General features: G+C 39.5%; 1 protein-coding gene and 1 non-coding gene across 5 annotated transcripts in view; both read right to left on the reverse strand.

The window, feature by feature from the left end:
- The window catches only part of CLASP2 (cytoplasmic linker associated protein 2), a 164,541-nt gene that overhangs the window by 22,945 nt on the left and 115,966 nt on the right, over positions 1-25,630 (reverse strand). For 2 of the 4 annotated variants that reach the window (XM_036497694.2, XM_058657144.1), the window contains 7 exons: positions 24,867-24,930; positions 13,369-13,532; positions 12,114-12,192; positions 11,953-12,003; positions 6,217-6,360; positions 2,993-3,136; positions 537-643 (listed from right to left, as the gene is read on the reverse strand). In XM_036497694.2, the coding sequence (XP_036353587.2) occupies positions 537-643; positions 2,993-3,136; positions 6,217-6,360; positions 11,953-12,003; positions 12,114-12,192; positions 13,369-13,532; positions 24,867-24,930 (753 nt within the window). The remainder of the gene's footprint in view (positions 1-536; positions 644-2,992; positions 3,137-6,216; positions 6,361-11,952; positions 12,004-12,113; positions 12,193-13,368; positions 13,533-24,866; positions 24,931-25,630) is intronic. The other 2 variants (XM_058657143.1, XM_058657145.1) reach the window with 1 other exon arrangement.
- On the reverse strand, positions 10,440-10,546 carry LOC131478362 (U6 spliceosomal RNA). Its single transcript, XR_009244430.1, has one exon. It is a non-coding gene; the product is annotated as a U6 spliceosomal RNA (small nuclear RNA).

A 25,630-nucleotide genomic window follows, 5' to 3' on the forward strand; every position in this document is an offset into this window, starting at 1 on the left:
AATTTAAATTTCACTGCACATAAATAAAAATTTGCAGGGTCCGGTATGGTTGTGTAGTGGCTAGATTCCTCGCCTTGCAAGTGCCAGGATCTCATATGGGTGCTGGTTCTAATCCCGGCAGCCCCGTTTCCCATGCAGCTCCTTGCTTGTGGCCGGGGAAAGCAGTCGAGGATGTCCCAAAGCTTTAGAATCAGTACCCATGTGGGGGACCCGAAGAAGCTCCTTGCTCCTGGCTTCAGATCAGTGCAGCTCTGGCTATTGCGGCTGCTTCTGGAGTAAACCATCAGACAGAAGATCTTCCACTCTGTTTCTCTTTCTATATATCTGACTTTCCAATAAAAATAAAATAAACAAAAATTTACTGTATATCTATGTTTGTTTAGATGTTATCTGTCGCTGTTTTCATTCTGCAACAGATATAAGTAGTGGTTACAAAGAGCATAGGGTTTAAATACTTCCCAGGTGGCCATCTAAGAATGGTAATGTGCAGATACAAATCATCATGGAAAACTATCTTTTTTTTTTTTTTTTTTTACCTTGGAGATAGAGTATTCTGTGATGTGTTGGTAGGAGAAGTAAGAGGACTGGACCAGTTGGCTGGTGATCGTGGTGTTGGTCTCGTCAAAGGACTTCCCATGGAATTCTAGTGGAGGGAGACAGGTAAATATTAACCATGAAATTACATTTAAAGAAGCCATACAACTATGGGGTTGAAGTATATGAACGAATCACGCTTACAGGGCGGTATTTTAAACACTTAAATACTGTGTTTGTTTGCTGGGGGAAATGTTCTCCTCATTCAGAAATGTAACTTGTCTTTTGCTGTTTTCTTTCCTTGCTCCTAGTTCTCTAATACTATCAACATCCTTTTTCTCATGGCCCTAACATAATCCTAAGCTAACAATTTTATATTAAGTACTGTTCTGAGCCCATTTCCTTCTTCCAAGGAAATGGAATGCCACATCTTATTCTTCCTTGAGTTTGCTTTACAAATTACTTTCACAGACACCAAGACACAAGAGTCAAATCTAGCCATATTATTATTTTCATTTTTTAACGTTTGAAATTTATTTAAAAAGTAGAGACAGATAGCTATTCACCGACTGACTCAGATCTCCCACAACCACCGGTACACTACTCCCCAAATGCCCTCAAAAGATGCAGCTGGGGCAGGCTGAAGTCAGAAGCCAGAGAAAAGGAATTCTTCTACGTTTTCTCCACGGGCCACAAGGACCTAAGGACTTGACACCACTGGCTGCCTCCCAGAGTGCCCATTAGCAGGGAACCGGAATCAGAAGCAAAGCTGGACTCAAACCCAGGCTTTTCCAATACACGATGTGGGAGTACCAGTTGTCATTTAAACTGCTATGTCTCACTTGTCCCCTGGGTATACTATTATGAGTCCATTCATATCTTAAGGGATAATGAAATAATCCCCTCTTCTTTATAAAAGATAACTGACTTGGGTTCATGGGAACTGTTCCCAGTAACTATTAACCTTCAGGGTTCACTGCATCACATCTTCCTTTATCTGTCATCAAAGGCCTCCCATTTTAAAACTTTGAACAGGGGCTGGCATTATGGCACAGAAACTTAAGCTACATATACAATTCCAGGATCCCATGTTGAGGCATAGGTTCAAGCCATGGGTGCTTTGCTTCTAATCCAGCTTCCTGCTAATACAACTGGAGAGGCAGCAGGTGATGGTCCGAGTGCTTGGGACCCTGCCACCCATGCTGGAAAGATGGACAGAGTTCCAGGTTTGGTTCAGCACCCATTGTTACTGCCATCTGGGAACGAACCAGTGAATGGTAGATTTTCCTTCATCTTTCACTCACCTCCTCTCTGTCACCTACTCTCCATTATTTTTTCTTAAAGATTTATTATTATTACTTTTTTTTTTGGAAAGTCAGAGAGAAGGAGAGACAGACAGGAAGACCTTCCATTCATTGATTCACTCCCCAAGCGGCCACAATGGCCAGAGCGCAGCTGATCTGAAGCCAGGAGCCAGGAGCTTCTTCCAGGTCTCCCACGCAGGTGCAGGGTTCCAAGGCTTTGGGCTGTTCTGTATTGCTTACCAAGGCCACAAGCAGGGAGCTGGATGGGAAGTGGGGCAGCTGGGATTAGAACCGACGCCTACATGAGATCCCAGCGCATACAAGGTGAGGACTTTAGTCCCTAGGCTACCACATTAAAAAAAATTATCTATCTATTTCAAAAGCAGAGATTGGGCCCATCTGAACCCAGGAACATCTCCCAGGCACATTAGCAGAGAGTGGGAACAGAAGCTGAGGGCCTGGGATTCAAATTGCTGCCCAAATGGGTTGCTGGTGTGCCCATGCCAAAGGGTACCTGCTCTGTCAGGCGCATCTGCCTTTCAAATACATAAACAAACAAGTAAAGCAGTCTTTGGATTGAAAAAACCTTTGGATACAATTTTCTAGGCACATTATGTAGGTGATTTAATATAATTTATTTGGTAGCCCGTAGATACACAAATAAGTAAAATTAGCACTATCATGTTTCATTATCCATATCTTATTTCTTCAAAACAAAAATCTTTGTATTTAAACACACAGGGATTGATAAGCCTGTAAAGATTAAATGCGAATACATTTTTAAAATCACTGCTCGCTGGGGAACCCATTTGTCAAGCTTGGAGCAAGGCATCTCTGTTCGACCTCCCCTAAAGACTTTGCTCTGTGAAGGGCGTGTCCTGACGCTGCAGGCTCCCGGGACCGCTGCCCTCACGTAACGTCGCTCACACTGCTTTCCACTCACATTCTGGCTATCAATCTGCACTACTCCAAAGCATGCACATTACAGCAGGGGCTCTGTGGCTTTACAGGACAGCATTTAAATCTGTCAGGGAATACTGCCGGATGCAAATGCTAAGAGTATACACCAGGATCAAGTTTACATCATGCAAAAGAAGGCAACCAGTGCCAACACCAACGATGGCATTCTAGGGTAGTAAGAAAGCGAGAGATACCTGGGTTCCATTGCCAGTGTTTCGAAGGTGATTATGAAGAAGCTTGGTAGCACCATCCTGAAAAGTTTTTGGTAAAGCTCCTAATAACATTGTAAACTCGGGGGTATTGAGTTCAAATAAAGAAATCAGCACCGACTGTGCTGCCTGAAAAACAAAGGCGTAAAAGCAGCAACATTACTTCAAGGAAACCATTTTCTTCCCTTGGCTTCAAACTTCTTTGTTGAAAGGCTTAAAATCTGTGACTTGCATTTAGTTTTTGAAAAAGGGAATATGAAAATTTTAAAACGAGATCTGACAGTGGCAAAAATTAACCAGACAATTCAAGGGTTACTGTCAATATATGTTACTCTTGTGGTGTTGCTAACAAAGAAAGGACAGCTCCATAATGCTCATGCAGAGACTGCTCAGGTAACTCCCACCTTCTCAACATGCAGTTCTTAAAACTGACCAGCCCTATCTTGTCTCCTGTAGTCTACATATGTAAAGCCAAAATAATCTGCTGGAACTAGAACAAGATAGATTACTCAGATTATTCTAGAAGATGTGTTTCTCTTAAAATAATCAATTGCACTAGAATTCAGATAACATGGAATGTAACTGGGGAGTCACTCAAATGTGCATAACCTGTACTTGACCTTTTCTGATTCAACTCCACGAGAACATGTGTTATGCTTATGGCATGTGAACACACAATACTAAACAACTGATTAAATGGTGTTAGATACACCATAGTCTTAGAAGATGATGTAGATTTGCACAGAGAAAGGTTTCTCATGTGGTGCTGAGGGAGCCCATGAGCACACGCTGTTACAATCAACAAAGCACGCAGTAGTGAACACATACTGTAACGTGGTAGCACATTTAAAAACTATGACTCTATGTCCTTGAAATCACTACAGTGAAGGGGCTGTAACTTGAACAAATGACTGTTTATATACACTTTACTCCATGTAGGATATATTTTAAAAGATTACGCTTTATTTTCTCCCCAGGGACAGGCAAACTCTCCCGAATCATTCACCACTGAGTTGTCTTTTTGTTAAGACTTGAAGTGTCATCCTTTTCATGAACTGATTTCTTATGCCCAACAGCTTTTAGAACCTTCTTTGTGTACAATGGCCTATTGTGTTTATTTCTGTACACATACCAAATGATTTAAACTGTTATGGCTTTAGTATATCTTAATCAAGTCCTTCTTTATTTTGATTTTTAAATTTTCTACTGTCACATGTTTAACTACATATGTTTGATATTTACAAATCATCTTTTGAGTCTTTGAGTCAATGTAACTCATACATACATTATTTTTAAAAACCAAAGAGCTCTAGAAAAGGTTTTGTGAATTCCCTTTTATAATGCCTGCCTTTACTTAGGCATTCACACATCTGTGCTATTATTTCTTAATTTACCAGCTTACGAATTTTCCAGAGATTTTTCTTTTAAGATTTATTTACTTTTATTGGAAATACAGAGTTATAGAGAGATGGGGAAACAGATAGATAACTGCCTTTCATTCCCTGGTTCTCTCTGCAAATGAACTGGTTCAAATCCAGGAGCTTCTTCCGGATCTCCCGCACAGGGCCAGGGAGCAAGGACTTGGGCCAGGCTCTGCTGCTTTCCCAGACCATAAGCAGGGTGCTGGATGGGAAGTGGACTGCAAGCGACACCCACATGGGATGCCAGGGCTGCAGGCAGAAGCTTAACCTACATGCCACTGCGCAGGCTCCAAGATTTCTTGCTACAATAGGTGAGGACTCAGGTACAACATCAAGCCTATCTTTTTCACTCGCTTTTCCTTTATGCAACATACCAACAATTCACTTGCGTCACTTTATCCACTGCAATCATTTAAAAAAAAATCACTTTCTTACTTCCAATTATGATAATAATTTCTAGGTTTCTTATCTTGATTAGTCTAGCTAAAGGTTTTTCAATTCTGTTGATCTTTTCAGAGAACAAGTGTGAAATCCCACTCGATTTTTCTATCTGTTTCGTCTATTTCAATAGTGTTTGCTTTAATCTAGATTATACTCTTCCATTTTTTGGCTTTGGGTTTAATTTTTCTTTCTTTTTCTAATGTCTAAAAGTCAGTACACTAGATTTTGAGATCATTCTTCTTGTATGGTAGGCATGGATAACAGTAACTATTCCTCTAAACACACTTTTCACTGTATCGTTTATTTTGGTAGGTTAAATCTCTATTTTTCTTCATATCAATGTGGTTCCTTATTTCCTTTATTTTTTTTTCACCATCTGGTTATTTAGGAAGAAATTAATCTCCATTTATTTGTGATTTTCTCAAATTTCTTTCTGTTATGATTCTAGCTTCACCATGGTAAGAGAAGGTGTTTTTTGTTATTTGCATAATTTAAAACTATGGCACTCTGCTGCTTCGATTAGCATGCAGAATATTCCATATTTATTTAAGAAAAATGCATATTCCCACTCTTGTTGGTTATCATGTTTATCATCAGAAAAGAAAAAAGATCACAAAATTTGTATTGTTAACTTTTTTGCAATAAATATAGGGGGAAATGACTCATTAAAGAAGAGAGCAAATAGAATAGGACACAAAAAGTCAATAATTAGGAGGGAAGCAGGAGTGTTTGCAAAAAAAAAAAAATCTGAATAGAAGTTTCTGGAAGATACTTGTGTAGCAAGCACAGGGAGGAACATGTCCAAATTAGAGGATGGGAGGTCTATGAGTGTTCCAGAAAAGAAACAAACTGTTCTTGAGTGCAAGGAAGTATCACCCACGACCACGACGACCACGACGACCACGACGCAGAGGTGTTGAACATACTGATACTTTACAAAGTTTACCAAGGTAAGCAGACAAATTTAGAATAGTAACATTTATCATACTTGTTTGTCATTAGATCAAGACAGTATCTAAAACTAATAAATCAAGAAATGGTATCAGCTTTTAGCTGAAACATAAAAGAAAATGCAAGGACTATGGTTTGGAACATTTTTAAATGGTTATAAGATTAAAGGTTCAGAGGGGTATGGCTAAGATGGCTATTTTTTATTCCAACAATTACACGTGTATTAATTGGATACAATTTTGAATAGTTAAAAAAGATAAAAGAAAGCTCTCATAAATCACCACTGACTGGAAATATTTTGAAAATGCTAGCTTTCTGCATTGGCAATCTGAAACAGCTTGCTGCTCCTCCCCAACCCCCCACCTCATTTACCCTCTAAGTCACATGGAAACACACCTTGCGAACATCAGAACTTTTGGGTTCTGTCGTCCAAGTGATGACTCGAGACACTGCCAGGCGCGTTTCACTGGAATTTACAAAGTCTCCTGGATCCATCTGCTTAGCTAGAGTTTCTATGTATTTAAGGATAGCGACCTTCACCTGCAGAGGTGAGCAGAAGGGGAGGACAGGAGACGGTTATCGCAGGCATGGGAAAACCCTTCCAAAGGATTCAAGTGATACTATTTTAACAAAAAGAAAGTGAACAAACACCCATAAAAAATAGACATTATACAACCACTTACCTACCAGAGGGACAAGAATAATGAGAGTGTGGAGGACTGCAGTTTTCTCAAGAACCAAAAGTTTTTTTTGTCCCAGAAGTTTCATTCTGAGTTTGAACTATTGCCGAAGACTCTTGACAGATTATAAACTTCGCCTTGAACCTGCCTTCAGAGCTTACAGCTGACTTTTCATCCACCTCACGGAAGAGTCAGTCTTTATCAACTCAGTGTAATTTCATCTTTGTGGAAAACAAACCCAAGTATTTTGGAAATAAGGATTGGTAAATTAAGCTGATAAAGTAGACAAGATAGGGTTTTTGGTCCAACATAGCTAAAACTCACACAATGAGATCACATGGCAGTATTTAAAAATAATTGTTCTGTCAGGCTTTCTGTATACTTTATTACAATCATTTAGATTTATTTTTAATGGAAATACAGATTTATAGAAAGAAGGAGACAGAAGGATCCTCTGTCCACTGGTTCCTCCCCCAAGAGGCCACAATGGCTAGAGCTAAGCATATCCGAAGCCAGGAACCAGGAGTTTCTTCTGATTCCCCTCTATGGGTGCAGGGTCCCAAGGCTCTGGACCGTCCGCCACTGCCCTCCAGGCCACAAGCAGGGAGCTGGATGGGAACTGGAGTAGCCAGAATATGAACTAGAGTCCACATGGGATCCTGCGAGTGCAAGATGAGGATTTAACCACTAGGTCATTGCACTGGAATCTATACTATATTTTTGTAAAAAAGAAAAGTTTACCCTTTCAACTGATAAATAACAATTTCCTGTATTTAGAGTATACAACTTGTTCTGAAATATATACACATTCTCTGCCTTCAAACCTGAGAGGGCCTCCCTAAGAGGCCGTTGAACTTGACTGGACAGTGGGATGCTGGATTCTGTATGGTGTGAGCTTGTAATTAGGGAATCCCAACGGAGCTTGAGCTGTGGTTATGCATCAAGGTGAAGGAATTCACCATGGGGGAAGGGTGTGGGGTGAAGGAGGGGAGAATCCCAGTACCTATGAAATTGTGTCATGTAATACAATGTAATTAATGAATAAATGAATAGAAAAAAGATAAAATAAAATAAAAAAATATATATATACACACACACATATAATAATTTTGCAATGTGATTCTGCTTGACTTTGATGGAATAGCCATTAAAAACACATTTTGAATGAAAAAAAAAAATGAATATATACACATTGTGGAATCAATAAACCAAGCTGGGCCTGGCAGCATGGCCTAGCGGCTAAAGTCCTCGCCTTGAAAGCCCCGGGATCCCATATGGGCGCCGGTTCTAATCCCGGCAGCTCCACTTCCCATCCAGCTCCCTGCTTGTGGCCTGGGAAAGCAGTCAAGGACGGCCCAATGCATTGGGACCCTGCACCCGTGTGGGAGACCCAGAAGAGGTTCCAGGTTCCCAGCTTCAGATCGGCGCGCACTGGTTGTTGTGGTCACTTGGGGAGTGAATCATCGGACGGAAGATCTTCCTCTCTGTCTCTCCTCCTCTCTGTATATCTGACTTTGTAATAAAAATAAATAAATCTTTAAAAAAAAAAGAAATGACAGAGGGATCAACATTTTTCCCTCAAGGATTGAATTTTAAGTGTAAACTAGTTTTAATAAGTAAGGTAATGAAAAACAAAGTAATGTAATGGACAATGAAAGCAAGAACAAAAGGGACTAACCAAACTAAAAAGTTTGTACATAGCAAAGGAAAATGATCAAAAGTTGAGACAACTGACAGAATTGGCGAATACATTTGTAAACCACACATTTGATAACAAATTAGCAGTAAAACTACCTAAGAAGCTCCACCAGCTGACCACAGCGTGCACATGCGCCTGGGATGGTTCTTTCTCAAGGTGAGATACACAAAGGACATATAGGTATATGAAAAAAGTGTTCAGCATCAGTAAACATTAGGAAAATACAAATTAGGACCGTCATGAGATATCAGCTCACACTTATAGTTTACATGACAAACAAGAGGGAGGGTCAGCGCTGGTGAGCCCGAGTGCCTGCCTAGTGTACACCTGCTCGGGTGCTGAGGAGCAGCGGCGGGCACTCCAGAGCTCAGGTGCCCGCTGCCCAGCAGGCAGAGACCAGCGGAGTCCAACGGAGTTCTCTGTCCCTTGCTTTACTCTGGCCTGCCCAGGCTATTGCCGGCATTCTGGCAATGAATCGCAAAAAGGATGCTCTTCTTGTCTTTCATATAAATAAATGAGGAAATAAACCAGGGGGGAAGGGGGCAACAGAGAGAGACAGAGAGAATCCGTACTGCAAAGCTCGTCGCAGCATCAGTCCTAACCACCAAGACCAGAAATGCAAGCAAGTGCCCTCAATGGTTGAATGGGGAAAACAAAAAACAAAAACAGAACCTCTGACTTAAGAAAGCAGGATGCCTTGTTTGAGTGGCAACATGGATGAGCTTGAAGGACACGTCGTTAAATGAAAAAAGCCCAAGATGGAAAGACAAATTTGAGACGGAAAGACAAATTCCACATAATTTTACTCATATTTGAAGTATCTATATAAAAAGAAAAAATCAAACTCCAGAAACAAAGTAAAATGCTGGTTACAGAAGCTGGGTAGTGCGGGTGGAGTGGGCTTCGTGGTGCAGTGGGTTAAGCTCCCTCACAACAGCTGGAATCCTGATGCGTGGCTTCCGCTCCAGCTTCCTGCCTAAGGGCTTGGGTAGGTGGAGGAAACATACTTGGGTCCCGGCCCCCCATGGGGACAGACTCTACTGAGTTCCTGGTTCCTGGCTTTGGCCTAACTGGGAGTAAGTGAGCAGATGGAAGATCTTTCCAACACTCCCCACCCTACTGAGTCTCTCTCTTTGATACTCTGCTTGTCAATTAAATATATATTACATATTAATTTAAGGAGAGGCTGGTTGTGGAGTTTAGGAAACACTAGTTAATGGACACAACATTTCAACTACACAGGAAGAAATCATAGTGACGACAGTTGATAACAGGTTGCATGTTATACATGTGCAAATCGGCAAGAAGAATATATTTTAAGTGTTTTTACCACAAAAAAGGTTATGAAGTAATATAAGTACATATATGAAAACACCATGCTGCATGTTATAAATACACAGTCTTATCAATTTAAAAGATTTATAATTGTAAATATAGTACAAAAACCATGAGTTAACTTATAAACTCTCAGAAATGACAGGGAAAAAAAACCTCCGATTAGTTTCACAGCAGAAAGTCCAACCATGTTAAGTAAGCATATAATATTGCGGATTCTTGAAGTCATGTCACTTTCTATTAGTGTCAGTAGCTGAAAAGTGACTGTATTAAACAAAAAACGCAGACGAATGTATTTAGTTTTGAATGTCACCATTAATGGTTGAATACATTCATTTGCACTTTGTGAGATTCAATTAGTACAGTGTCCTGGCAGTTTATAAACTAATGCAAAGTTAATAAAAACCAAACAGATGAGTTTATAACTTGTGAGACAAAATTCACATATAGTTATTTGAACATTTACAAGTACATTTTGCAAAACTATATGAGTCTGGAATTTTAATCATGCAAACATGTATTCTTTCTCAGTAAAAACAGACCAGTTGTTGATGTATGTGTCCTTTTCATGAAATCAGGAAGTCAACAAAAATAATCTATTTAAAAGTGTTACTAATCCAAATAACATCACTTTGTATCACCACTTTTCCCATTGTTCCCTTTCCAATATTTAATCACATAACATTTTATAAGCTGTAAAATTTTATAAAAGCACCCATTATCAGAAAGACCATTTTCTGTTATTTTCTAACTTGTTTCTATAGCCTGTAAAGTTTTTTATATTTAAGCCTCTCATGCAAGTGAAGGTCACTTTTTACTTTGTGGCTTTAACATAACTTTTCTTTTCTTTTTTTTTTTTTTTAATGATACAATGATTTATGTGCATTCATAAATTCCAGATATACAAAAATATGGAACGCTTCACGAATTTGCGTGTCATCCTTGCGCAGGGGCCATGCTAATCTTCTCTGTATCGTTCCAATTTTAGTATATGTGCTGCCAAAACGAGCACTAACATAACTTTTCTTTCATGTTCTGAGTATGAGTTGAAGAATTATTTTCTTAGGGCTTTGATATAATATCTGTACATGTACTAAGTACAAATTTATAAGCAATTTACACTTTTGAAAAAGTCATGATTCCCGTCTCCAGTATAATGCTTTCCAATAGAAAAATCTCATTTTAATTTGTTTACCCCCTCACGCTTCCTGCCGATTGGGTCTCTCTTCAGATCTTTAGCAAGTTACTCTCAGCACTCTTTATCGTCCTTACTTCTTAAAGTTGCGTTAGACCTTCATTTTCATTGGCTCATGAAATATCGCTACAAACATTTTTTTGACATTACATGGACATGTGCTGTACAAACTTGTGATTCAATCTTGATTATAGTTTGCAATGAATCCTGTGTTACAGAGGATAACATTCTAGGTTTGGTATTCCCAGGAATACCCCATACAATGTATTGCATAGAAAATGAACTAAACATGATCCACAATAACATGAGTTATTCTCCTTCTGCAGATCACTCTTCAAAGTCAACACAGAAGAGAGCCTTTCCCCAAAGCAGCTCGGAGAAAAGCAGTAGCTGAGTGCAAGCCAACCTTGGTGAGATACGTTAATCATGACTGTAGGCACGTAAATGCATTTAGATGCTTAAGGGAAATGAAACCTGAGCATTCATATTCATAAAAATACATTTCGTGCAAGACAGAGCAGCAAAACACAAGCTTTCTAGAAGCAAATATGCTTGTTATTTCCCTGATTTCAAGCTCATTTCATGAAGTTGACTACAGACATCCTTAGTAAAGAATGCAAGTGTTTCCCTTTTACATTAAATTGTTCTTTCCTTTGTGACAAATGTAATAATAACAGTTAATGAAATATTAAAATCGCCCTAGCTTAAACATACATAAATTAACTGGAAGATGTGTGTAAATCACTGAAAAAGTTAACCCTGAATCTAACTTTAGTAAACACACCAATATAAGGAAAAAAGTTACTACTTCAGTTAAGATGTGAAGCCTATCACTAAGATCAAACGTAAGAATTTTTGTTAACTCAAATACACAGGAAAAACTGGTATTTCACTCAGAACACATACTAAAGCTAACATAACTTATCTTAAAAGGTAAAAATATATTGGGGAAATCACAAACATAAAATCAGAGGCGACTCCACAGTGCGATGCGCATACCAGCTTAAGGTTAGCAAGCCGTACTTGTGAAACCTTACATATGTGTATCCCCAGTTAGCTGTTCCAAAGGGGAATCTGGCATTGGAAATCAAATACACGCATGCGTAAAAGACTTACAAAGGTTAGTAGTTGGATACACAGGCATACGAACATTATCTGAAAAACTGTAAGGAGTTATTAAGAAAAGAAATAATGCAGATCAGAAAACAAAACAAAACAAAAACCTTGGAGCTCCAAAAAGAGTGAAGCTGGTCCCGAAGTGCTGGCTTGACAGTCTGAAAGTTTATAAAAACAAAACCCACTCATTCAACAGTCTCTCATGTGACAGAAATAAAATACATGTGACTTTGTTAATTAAATGTCTTTAAAAGCCTTTAAATTTTACCTTCAAGCTTGGTGTTTGGGTCTGATCAACTGTAAATCTCATTAGAATATTAAACTGAAGATCATTTGGAAAAGATTCTCTGAAATGAGAATAAAGCAAAAAAACCCACATGAAATAATATCTGTCATCAAGTTTAGGTGGTATAGTAAATAACAGGCATTTCCAACAGAATACGAATATTTAAAGTTATGTGGCTACAAAGCAAAACTATAGGAAATAATAGCCTCCCATGCCTCAGTCACAGATTTTACCAGAAAGATGTTCACGAAAATGTTCAACGTTCTCAGAGAGAACTCCTCACACCCAAAATCCCAATTCTAGATTCACTTCCAGTTAGTAAATTCATGTTTGGAATACATCACTTCAATGATCTGCCCCAGAATGGAGCAGTACATCACCATTCAGAATCCTCTGAAGAGATTCCGAATACTTAAATATACAATAAAATCATCTTTGAAAAATTAAAAAATATTTTCTTTTAAACTTTTAATTGTATTTTAGTATTTAGTACAAAGGTAAGGGGATGGCAGACCTATCTGGAATGGTGGTGAGGTAAATGTTCAGTTTCCCTCCTTTGTTCATAAGTATGGGTGTGCGAGAGTGTGGAAGCGGGAGTGCACTCCTCCCTGCAGTCAGACCAGATCAGGGGCTGGGGATGGAGACAGAGGCTGGATGGGGTCTGGGGACAGGGACGGAGGCTGGATCAGGGGCTGGGGACGGGACGGAGGCTGGATCAGAGGCTGGGGACAGAGATGGAGGCTGGATCAGGGGCTGGGGACAGAGATGGAGGCTGGATCAGGGGCTGGGGACGGAGACGGAGGCTGGATCAGGGGCTGGGGACAGAGATGGAGGCTGGATCAGGGGCTGGGGCCGGAGATGGAGGCTGGATCAGGGGCTGGGATGGAGGCGGTCGTTTGATATCACCCTAGAAATTCCAATGAGGTATGAATGGTCGGTATGAATGGTCTGAGAGTGTTACTTGAAAACACTTTAAAAAATATTAAATCAAAGCCTCAGCTTTATTTTGCATAGACTTTTTTTTTGGGCCGATATACCTTAAAGAATCAATATTAGTAAATACTTTATAAAGGAAATGCAGGGTTTCATCTAAGGAACAGTGCTGTGCCAAGTAGCTAATGTGAACCGGCACAGTGAGTGATTTTCACATACATGCCCTGCAGAAGAACTTTCAATATAGGAAGTAAAACTTTCTGATTATTCTTGAATAGACTGGAATATATGAAGAAAATATTACCTCGTAACATCAAGGGCTTTCTGAACTTTTGCCTGAACAGACCCAAGCAAGTCAGCACCCATTTTTTTTAGTAGTTGTGTCAGCAGTACAAATAACCAGTCTTGAAGATCATCTTTGTGGACTTGTATGAAATCCACCAGTGTCTCCAAAAACATGCTGAATACCTGCAGTTGACAAAGGAGAAATGTGGGAAGAAAAAGGAGGAAATATTGACCTCTACGCTCAAAACTGGAATAGAAAAGGGATACTGTAATCAGAGGCACAGCGATTGGCAGCCAAGCGGGAAAAACAATCTTTCTTGCTTTTCATTGGACTCTGTGATACAAGAGCACATTGGAATTGTTATTCAACTTCTGCAGAAGTTCAACAATTAGCTATTCCATGCAGCATCACTTGGTAAAGAAACTTCAGCCATAATGGCTGGCACACCTAATGTTATCAATGCTCAAACGGGACAAGCTGGAATCCACTTCATTTGAAATCCAGGCAGAATCATGGTTCAATGATTCTCAGTGAGACTGGCACCACTTAATGAGAGTGTGGTTACCAAGAGCTACCTGGAGGTACAACTGACCTGCCATGGCTAATCAGTGAATCCTGATTTCTGAAAAATTTCTTTGGTATGAGAAATATTTTTCTTTAATTAAAACTGCCCCAAAAGTAATTACATTTTTAAAAGAAAATTCAATTTGAGAGACATGTACAATGAAAGAGAGAGAGAGAGAGAGAGAGAGAGAGAGAGAGAGAGATGGTTCATAAGCTGGTCCAGTCTCCAAATGCTCTATTACCAACAGGGTCAGGTTAAGCCAACACCAGGAGGCCAGAATTCAATAGGGTCTCCCAAGCGGGTGGTGGCAGAGACCCCAGTACCTGAGCCTTTATCTGCTATCTCCCAGGCTGCACCTCGGGAGAATGCTGGGTGAGCAGCAGAGCAGTAGGCGCCTGAGCCAGGCACTGCAGTAAGGGGCACGGCGGTCACTAGCAGCAGTCTACCTGCCGGGCTGAAAACGTGTTCTCTCTCCTCCATGAAGTTTACACGATTGATCTGGAATAATTAAAACTATAACTGAAAAACAAACGTAGGAGAAAGTCTGTATCTAAATATTTCTAAGAAATCCTAAACGGCATGCTGTTGGTTTCCTTTCCATTGATGGGTTTTGTTTTTGGTTCCAATATTAATCTACTAGTCTAAAATTTTTTTTTTTTAAAAAGTTATTTTTATTGGAAAGTCAGATTACAGAGAGGAGGAGAGACAGAGAGAAAGATCTTCCATTCACTGGTTCACTCCCCAAGTGGCTGCAACACCTGGAGCTGAGCCGATCAAAAGCCAAGGGAAGGATGGGAATTGGAGCAGCTGCGATTCCAAGCAGCGCCCATTTGGGATCCTGTTGCAAGCAAGGTGAGGATTTAGCCAGTAGACCATTGTAAACTTTTGGGATGAGGGGAATTATCAGTGATATAATTAAAATCCTCTTAACAAATGACATAAAATGTTGTACCTCTTTGTAAGAAATTAAAAACCATAATAGAAATTTTAATTAAGGTGAAGAGAAAGCTCCCAAGATCCCCAGGCATGCTGTACTATGAGACAGGTTATGATCACAACAGATGATTTGATAGAAACTATTGTTTTAAAAGGATTGCTGAAGAGTAGCCATGTTGACCTTTGTTTTCTGGGGATGGTGTTAGGGTGCAGTAGGCTAGGCTGCTGTGTGGCATGCCCATGTTCCACTTGGAGCGCCTGGCTTGCATCCGGGCTACTCTGCTCTTCTGATCCAGCCTCCTGCTCCTGTTCCTGGGAAAGGGCTCCTGCTACACCAGGGGAGCTCCTGGTCCCTGGCTTGTCTGGCTGCGCTCAGGCTGCTGAGGGGGGTTGGAGTGAACCAGGGAAACGGAAGGACTCGGTTTTGTTGCTGAGTCACTCTCTTTCATATGTAAAAAGTTTGCTTTCAGTGTATATTTTTAATTTCTCCAACTTCCTTTATGCAGTTATACATGAATTCCATACATTCTCTTCCATTAGGGATGAAAGGCTCTCTATGAGAATTGTAAATAAGCTGTACCATTTGAATTTGAACTTAAAATACATACTTTATCTGCTCAAGTTGTTCTGTATCTGCAAAAGCATAAACTATGGTCATTTCATTACATTTTCCAGCACTCTCTGGTCCCTAGGCAGTATATGTTTCAAAACTGATTTTACCCTTACTTACAAATACAGAATCTTCACTCCCCTCAAACTTGGCTTCTCTTGGATTCATACCCGGCCGACTATTTCACTGAAACTCATTGGCCTGGCCAAGAATATTAAGCTTCACTAGACCTGTCTACAGTGAACATGTTATCTTTGTAACTGTGTACTCACAGCCACCCAGCGACTGTACAGTGGTATGCCTGAGTCAGTGCGTATCTGCCTTGAGAATTAACATTAATGCTGTGAGGTTTTTTGTCGATTTCCTCCTCCTTCTTTTTTTAAATATTTATTTGTTTTGAAAGTCAGAGTTAAAGAAGGAGGGGGATGAGAAAGAGAGAGAGACAGACAGACAGACAGACAGGGAGGGAGGAAGGTGGAAGGAGAGAGATCTTTTTAACTGCTGGTTTCTTCTGTGGATGGCTGCAGCCAACAGGGCAGGCCAGGACAAAGCCACGAGCTTCATCTGGGTCTCCTATGTGGATAGCAGGGGCCCAAACACTTGAGCCATCTTATGTTGTCACAAGCCATTAGCAGGGAAGCTTGGTCAGAAGTGGAGCAGTCAGGATGTGAACCAGCAACCATGCAGGATGTCATCACAGGAGTAGCTTTGGCTTCTATGCCACAATGCCAGGCCCAACTGGTTGCTTTAAATCAGAAAGTGGCGAACACAACTGATCAACAATTTCTTTTTCCAAAGTTCGCTTACCAGCAAACCACCCTCACCCTGCACCCTTCTTTCCACTCCTACCTGTTCTCCCAAAGATGGCAATTTTGAACTTTCCTACATGAAAACTGATTTTGCACATCACAGATGTCAGAATGCCCAAGTCAAAGCTCTCATTTTATGACCAAGGGCACAGACAGCAAGCTAACCAAGTGGCTTGCTCAGAATCTCACAGCTCGTCAACGGATGGCTACCTGATCGTCAGCTGTTTTCTCTCCACCTGCTGCCAGTGACCGACTTCAGCTACTGCATCGTCATTCCAATGACATTCTCCGCTGACTTCCCCAGCAGATTTCCTCTAGCCCCTATCATATTAACACTCCATTCTCCAAGAAGCAGCAAACTTTACTGCTAGTTACTTATTTATTTTGAAGACTAACCTGCCTATTCTGTATGCTTGCTTTCTAAAGTATGGTCTCCTCTGCTATCTTTACACTTTTTTACTCCTTGCCTGAGTCCTTTGCGTGCTGGCGCAGACAGTATCATCGCAGGAATTTCTCTGAGTTTCCAACCCAGTTCTCACATTGCTTGTTTTCTAGTGGTAAGGTGTAACAGCTTTTCATAAATTTAGAATGCTTGGCCACTCTGTGGCTTGACACTGTTCTCCTTCTTTCCCTCTGTCTTTTGTTGCTGGGAATTCTGCTTTAGCAGCTTCAGAGTCTTCATCTGGATTTTCTTTTTAGCACAAATAGGAGCTGCGTGACAAAGCTTCTCCAAGAGAGTACGGGAAGCTTCAGGATCTTTCTAAAACCTGTTTAGCGCACCATTGATGTAGGCACCCAACTTCTTCTGACCTCAGGTTTGGATTGAAGCAGAGCCTGATGGGAGTCTTTGGCACTTCCTCTATTCTAGAAGTCTGCAAACTATTTATACAAAGGTCACTTACTTACACAATTAAACTTCCTAGGCTTTCAAGCCATTAGCTGCAATGACTCAATTCTGACACAGTCCAGTTCCAGATTTTATGTGAACAAATGAGCATGACTGTGTTTCAATGTAACTGTTCATTAAAACAAAAATGGGCAACAAGGCAGATTTGGCCTGCAGGCTGTGCTTTGCCAATTTATGCTTCTTTCTCACCATCCTATTTTGTATCTTTTTCTTTTTTAAAAATAAAATCAACATCCTTCCATGTCCCATCACTGTCTTCCGAATGTCCTAATCACTTAGAAATGGTCCTAATTCTCCAAACTGATGCTGCCCCACCTGGGAACATAAAACACTTTCCACCAAGTACTTTTGATTTTCCACCCCAACCTGAATCACGTGCACACAGCACACGATGCCTCCAAAGTCTTTGTAAAGAAGCTTCTTGGACTACTCTAGATAATCAGTGATCTTTCCCCAGGTGTAACCCTTAGTGCCACTAGCTATTTATGATGCTACTTAATTCCTTCCTTCTTCAGCTTCTAATCTAAAGTACATATCAAGTGAGAATAAAGACTGTACCTCTGTGCAGTCTTAAATCACCAAATGGATCCAAGTTCAAAGTCAGCAGAGGCTAAGGACTCAGAGAGTTGTTGAATATATTTGAGGATTTTCCCCTAATAAAATGTTCTTATTAACTGATAGTTACCTCTTTCTTTCCTCAAGATGAAGAACTTCTCATCATTCTAGCCAGTATCAACCTCTATTTCTTCCCCCAAAGACTTCCTGGTATCTCTCACTTCCTTTTCTGGCCTCATGTCAGCCATCCTAATAGGCCTCTTCCTCCCATGCTGACATATCTAAAGCTAATGTTTCTGTTATGCTCTGAACTGTTATTTCTCTGAATGCTTCTCTGTGTCCGACACTTGATCTTAGCCAGAAGGCTGAAAAGTGATCCCTGCATGACCTAAGTAGAAATCTCTTTTGGTAAAACACAAGCTGAGCAGCCGTGTTCTACAGATAGAACTGCACCATCATTCTTCAAAAACACATTTTTTTTTAAACCAACAGGTACTAAATTTGCACATATCTCTGTATCCACCCATATGTATAAACAAAACATGGTGGAAATCCTATGCAAACTGAGTCCCTGTCAGATGTTGGCTATTCTCTTATCTCCCCATCTAAGATTAAGGGAGAAAATTGGATGTGGATGTGCTAATATAAAAGCAGGGACGAATACTTTATTTCCAAAGATAAAGTCAAGCCCCACCACAGAGACTGGCGTTGTGGAAGAGCAGGTTAAGATGCTGCTTTTCATGGGGAGGACTGGCTTGGGTGCTGGCCTCTTTGTTTCTTCTTCTTCTCTCTCTTTTAAATAAAGATTTATTTTTTCTTATTTGAAAGGCAGGTTTACAAAGAAAAGGAGAAAGAGTGAGAGGAGAGACAGAGACAGAGATATCTTCCATCCACTGGTTCACTCTCCAAATGGCTGCAACAGCTAGAGCTGAACAGATCCGGAGACAGGAGCTTCTTCCGGGTCTTCCATGGGGGAGCAGGGACTCAAGGACTTGAGCAAACTTCTGCTGCCCACCAAGTGCATGAGCAAGAGACAGATCAGAAGCAGAGCAGCTGAGACATGAACCAGGGTCCATATGGGATGGTGGCCTGCAGGCACACGATTCACCTGTGCCTGTATTGGCCCTGGCTGGTCTGCTTCTGATATGGCTCCTTGCTAATGAAATTGGGAAAGCACCAGATGATGGCCCAAGCACTTAGTCTCTTTCTACCCAAGCTGGAGACTCAAAACAGAGTTCTGTGTTCCTGGCTGGAGCCTGACCAGCGTTGGATGCTGTGGCCATTGGAGAAATGAGCAGGGAGTGGCATCAGGCAGTGGATGCAAGATCTCTGTCACTCTGCCTTTCAAATAAATAAATAAATCTTACAAGTACACATATACAAAAAACAATCATTGCAGAGAGTTAAGTTGTTCGGGATGTATATATTCCACATAGAAGTGTCTGGTTCATGTACAAAGTACCCTGAGTGTCAAATCTAGCTTCCTGCTAGGGTACACCCTGGGAACAGCAGCTGACGATAATGTATACATACATCAAGTATGTGGGTCCCTGCTTGAGAAACTGATCTAATGGAGCTCTGGACACCTGGTTCCAACTGTGGGCATTTGGGAAGTGACCCAGAGGATGGAAGATCTCTCTCTCTCTCTCTGCCTTTCAAAATGAAAAAGATTAAATATTAAAAAAAGAATCCCTGCTCCATAATGTGTGGTTTGACTTTTATCTTCAATGTAATCAGTTTACAATCTCACATATCCCAGCACTATCACTGTGGGAAAAGAAATATTTGGGCTATTACAATTGAGGCAGTCTTTTCTTAAACTCACTTTTATCTTAGGTGTGCCAGTCATCAAATACAGAACAGAAGAACATAATCAAATTAGATTAATTAGTAGATTAAGAAGCACATCTCCAAACAGAATGACAGGTTGCATAACTGCAAATAGCATTTCGTGGATTGCAAAGGGTCCAACACTGCATGAACTCCTCAGGAGAGAAAATAGAGAAAAAGGGTTAATTTCACAGTCATGCAGTAAAGTTAGGTTTCCAACAAATATTGAACCAACTTACTCTCTATTGAGAGTTCCAACACAGGGGACAGCATGCAAAAAGAAAAAAAGAAAAAAAAAGAAAAACACACAAATTAGTCGCCATCAATGCAAAGTTCCTGTATGGAGGAAAAACACTTAGAAAATAAAAGTGACAAATGTTTTTTAAAGTTTTATGATAAACTCAAAATAGCTTTTAAAACAGGAGTTAAATGAATAGAATGAGAAAAGAGCATATGATTGTCCTGTTTTTCCCTTTAATCTTCTTGCCAAGGAAATTGAAAAACTAAAAAGGGAAACCTTTGTGTAGACCCTACTATTCTCCAGGCTCAACTTCTGGAAGGAACCCAAGAATACCAGATACTCGCTTCCACTACTGGACAGTGCCAACATACGATTTGACAGAAGAACAGCTGCTACTGTTTCATCTTTTCTTTCCTACCTTTTGCTTCCCCCTCAGAAACAAGTCCTTCACAAGCTAAATCATTTCTGCAATCATTACTATTGTTTGGGGGGTAAAAACTGTCTACACAACTTTCACTTTCCCCAGGTAAGATGTGTACTGTCTCCTGATCTGAACTTTGTAAGCAGGTAGGCATCCAGGAGGTTTACTGGATCCATTTCAGTAACCACAGATTAAGTAGGATGACAAAGGTCACAAACTGTCAATGTAAAGCACACAGCTCAATGACTTCCCTCAGAGTCAATGCCACAACACAACTGGACAGCTTGTGGCATCACACAAGTGAATATTTGGAGACATTCAAAAAACCCTGTTCTGAACCTCTTACTTTATAAAATTGGTCTGCTAAGGGTTTTATATACATTAACCAATTTAATCATTACCAAAATCTTATGAACTGGGTATTGCCAAGGCACATACTGCTGAGTACTGAAAGCACAATTTAAATTCAAACAATCTAGCTCTACTATTCCATACTCGATTTTATTATGTTGTATTGCCTCTCTTATGAAAATACTAAAAAGCTTTAAGGTATACATTGTTGCTTTATAGTCTAAATTAATGTCACATACATATGATTTATTTCTATAATGGTATAGATGGTCATCTGTAGTTGGCTCAGATTCAACCCACTTTGGATCAAAAATGTCATAAAAAATTGTGTATGTACTGAAAATGTAGAGACATTTTCTTATCATCATTCCCTAAAAACACAGTATAACAACTATCTGTATAGCATTTATGTTGTATCAGGTATTACAAGTAATCTAGAGATGATTTAATGAATGTGGACGGGTGTATGTAGGCCATATGCGAATATAAGGTTCTTGAGTATCTGGTGACTTTGGTATCCTCGGGGGCCTTGGAACCAACGTGCTGTAGACACCAAGGGAAAACTGCTTATCATACAAAAAAGTGTGTTAATCAAATTACAGACATTAAGTAATTTCTGCTTGCAAACTTTATCAATCGTATTTCCCTATTTCAGGAAGTCTAGCATCTACTTCCCTATATTTACAAAGAGTTCTTTTCCAGCCTTTATTGGAATGTCTGTACTGTATAATGCTGCAAGCCTTATACTTCACATGGTCAAGGAAGTCAGCTACTGTCTAGGAGTTATTTACAGAGTTTGAAATGCTGACTTCAACCTAACAGAACATGGAAAACCAACCAACCAATGACCACAGTATGAGCAGTTTCCCAAATAAAAATGTTACTTTTAAGAGCCATGGTTCATCCAGTTTTCATCCAATGAGTTTTTAGGATAGTTGATGTTACAGACAAGATATTCCAATTCAGGGTAGAGATCTAACCCAGGCTTGAAAAATATGTGCTCTCTGAGCTTAGCCCAAAGCAGCTGGGTTGAGACAGGGAATGTGCCACAGTTGGGGCTGGGTTGAGTGTCAGGCTTTGTGGGCACTTATGCGAGGGTCATTGCCAGTCTCTGGAAGGGCTTAAAGGCGCAGAGAACATTTACTTCTTAGAAAGAGTCCACAAGCATGCAGTCTGGTGAACTGAAGGGTGGAAGGTGCAGAGGGAGTGCAACAGGCAAAAACAGACTGTGACCTGAATCACCAGTGAGAAGGAAGAGCTACTCAGAAGACTGAATCAATGGATAATGCCCAAATTCCTCACTTGAGCATCAAAAGATAAGGGTATCATCGAACAAGTGAAAGCAACAGAAATAAGGTTTGAGCCAGAAACCAACCAAATGGCTAGTAATTATTTAACTAAATACACGGTCTGCAAATACACATTTAGTAGCCATTAGAATAAATTGTGCAGCTTGAAACTTCAGATAAACTGTGAAATAAGAGAAGATGCAGTGGAATAAAAGTGAAAAGAAGGGCGAAGGAAAAGGTATGACGGAGACTAGATTAGGCACTATGAACACATCTTTCTTTGTCTACTACCTCAGACTCCTTAAAATGAGAAAACAGGCACACTGACCAAAGAACAGACTTGGAATAAAAACAGTCAGCCAGCAATTCGGAATTTACAAAACATTCCCAGAAAGCCGAGCAGATCAGACCTTGGACCACCTCAACAGGAGGAAGGACAGGAGGAACGGGCTGAGGTTCGGCTCGCCGGCTGGAGGCAGAAAGTGGGCATTCTGCTTATTGCCTTCCACTTTCCTGGTAAGCTACGAATCTAGGACACATGCTTGTGCATGAGATGGGGGTAGGAGGAGGTAAACAGGAGCTTTGAGGAGCTCATTTCTACTGCGGAGAAGAGGGAAAAAGAACTGAGCCAAGCAGGATTGCTAGGCAGCCCTGAACACTTAGATACAAATTACAGATCAGATATAGAGACTGGCAGGAATCTGCAAGGCTGTGTGATGCCACCAAGCAGCGGCCAGGAGTATATAACACACCTTCCCTTCAGCCCGTGGCGTGAGCTGTGAGAGCCCAGGTTCTGAACCTATGTTCTTATTGTCATTAGAGAGGGGAATCATATAGAAAAGGGGTCACTAAACTAGGGCCTGCAAGCTGTGAATGATTTCTACCATTTGAATAGTTTCAAAAATAATCAAAAGACTGATAACACAGGAATATTACATGAACACACAAGTTTCAATATTCATAAATACATTTTTTCTTGCAACGAAACCACTTATTTCTTTACACACTGTCTACTATGAATGCTTTTGTGTCTTAGCAACAGAGTTATATATCCAGCCTGCAAAGTCATACACATTTACAGAGTATAATGGTATATCCCTGGGATAGGACAAAAGCTGTGGAAAGACAATGGAAGAGTATATCAAAAGAGCTAAGAGCTGTGTGATCCTAATGATGAAATTGTTGGTACTTGACAAGGATATATTAAGTCTACCTTTAATTTTGACAATATCAGGATGTAAAATAAAAATTCAAATCAAACCTTGACATTTTAAACTCAGTCCAGTATGGTAACATGTTTAGTTTATTCTCACTGAATTATGCTATTGACAGAACTTCTGTTGGACAGTCAGTAAGCAAAAATCAACTACAACAACTAAGAATGTCCAGTTATCCTGGTCTTGATCATAAAAATAAAAATTAAAATTAAAACATACTGACAAAGCCTGATGGGTCAGTAAAAGTTTTATGTTGTTGTAAAAATGAAAAATTCACCTTCCTGACTGAATTTTAGGAAGCAGCACACCTGGTATTCCACTCATTATAGAGGTCAATCACTTCCTTTTCTAATGTCATTCAGCTTTCCTAGCTGATCTTCAAAAGAATGCTTCTTTGATCACTGTATAAACTCCCACCACCCAACTAAACTGTATTAGTGCCTTAATAAAAGGTCAAACACTGTAACTTCAGAAATAACCTGGCTGCAGCCTCAGATCTTCTAGAAATGAAATGACAGCACTTACTGAACATGGTTAATAACTATTTCTCAAAGTGGAATCGACTACTGATAAAAATGCTATTTGATAATGCAGGCTCAGTCTTTTGCTTACATGTCAACTAAAAATATCCAAAGGTATGCTCAGAATTTACAGAGATTTTGCAGCAAAGCAAGAGTTAAAGTTGTAACTAGCGATAGGAATATCTATGCACATGGTATAGTTAGCTATGTATTTAACCTTACCAAATGCATTTTCACCTTTATCTTTAAAAGGGATTTTCCATTTTTAGGCAACATAAAAGCATTTTCTGATAGAGAATAACCTTTAGTAGTTTAAAGTGTAAGCAATTTATTTAAATAATTAAGTCTACATCATCCCTCTGGATTTAAATTTTCAGCTGTTGTTTCAATTTATGCATAAAATAGGACTTTAAGCAATGTTAAAAGTGATGAAAATACTGAAAATGGAAAAATAAAATGAGGAAATGATGTATGTAACAGAAAGTGAAGATAATAAAACGAAAACACGAGGTGAAATTCACTGATATTTTTCTTATAATTTCCTTGCCAAATCTCCCTCTTTCTTAGGTTAGAATTTCTTCTGTAGACTTCCGGTATCCTAAAGGAAGATACTTGATAAAGTTTTACCAAACACATTGCTGGGAAGAGAATAAAGTGAGGACGTCTCTGTAACAGCATTATGTATCATGGTAAGCCAAAATTTCATAGGACACATGTAAATTATACATTATGTATTCAAATATATTTTATCCGACAGTAAAAACCAAACAAATTTCTAGCGTAATTTTACAGACGATTTCATTGTATGACATATTCCTTTTCTATATTACTAAACTATAACTAGAGTTGTACTTTGTGTTTCTGTGTTACTTATTGGTTATTCTTTTCCATAAGAGTCTTCTTGCAAAGATAAGAGTACATTTACATTATCATTGTAACAATCAAAAACCAAATAAGATGTTCGAGAAACTTTTGCTACTTACCCCAATTATGTCCTTTACAAAGAGTAAAACATTCTTAGAACCATAAAACACACCTATCTTGACTGAATTACGCACAAATTGTGTTTGTAACTGCACCTTTTAGTTTCAGTCTTAGACAATCTTTTTGTTGAAAAAGCACAAATGGTTACTACAACTTTGAAAATACGTATAATACCAAACACCTAATTTTAATTGTTTAAAAATATTGCTATAAATAACTATGTTTTGAAAACATAAAAATCTGTTACAGTATTACGTTTTATTTAAATACTAAAACATACCTTGCCGTGAGGATCAGCAAACATTCTTGTGAAAATTTCACATAATCTTTTCAGTTCAACTCGACTGCCAAAATAATAAAATGGCTGATTAATAGCTTGCTTTAGAAACAGTCATTCAAAGGTAACTTTACATATAAATAAGTTTCTTAACAAAAGGCTTAAAAAAAAACCGCAAAATTGAGGCTTAAGATTCACTAGTCAAGGCAGAAATGTAACAAATTTGCTGTAATGAACATTATTTTAAAGACTCAAAGTTATGAAAAGAAATATAATTATCAATTCCCACCGGTCACAGATCTAAATCCAAGAAATTTTCATCAAGTTACTAAAGGCAAACATAGGTGGAAGACTCAAAGACATTGACATAAGCAAAGACTTCTTGGATAAAATCCCAAGAGCACAGGCAATAAAAGCAACAGATGAAGGGATTATAACAAGTCTAGAAGCTTCTGCAATGCAAAGGAAACACTCAACAGGGTACAGAGGCAACTGAGAGAATGGAGAAAATATTTGCAAACTATACATTTGATAAGGAATTAACATCCAGAGCACATAGGAGCTCAAGAAACTGGACCACAAAATAAGCAATCCAGTTAACAAACGGGCTTAGCATAGGAATAGGCATTTTTCTAAGGATGAAAACAAACGGCCAGCAAATACAGGAGAAGATACTTGGGATCACTAGCCATTAGGGAAATGCGAACAGAAACCATGATCAGGCTCTCCACCTCACCCCAGTCAGAATGGTATCATCCAAAAATCAA

This window comes from Ochotona princeps, chromosome 30 (assembly GCF_030435755.1).
Source record: "Ochotona princeps isolate mOchPri1 chromosome 30, mOchPri1.hap1, whole genome shotgun sequence".
Taxonomy (NCBI): domain Eukaryota; kingdom Metazoa; phylum Chordata; class Mammalia; order Lagomorpha; family Ochotonidae; genus Ochotona; species Ochotona princeps.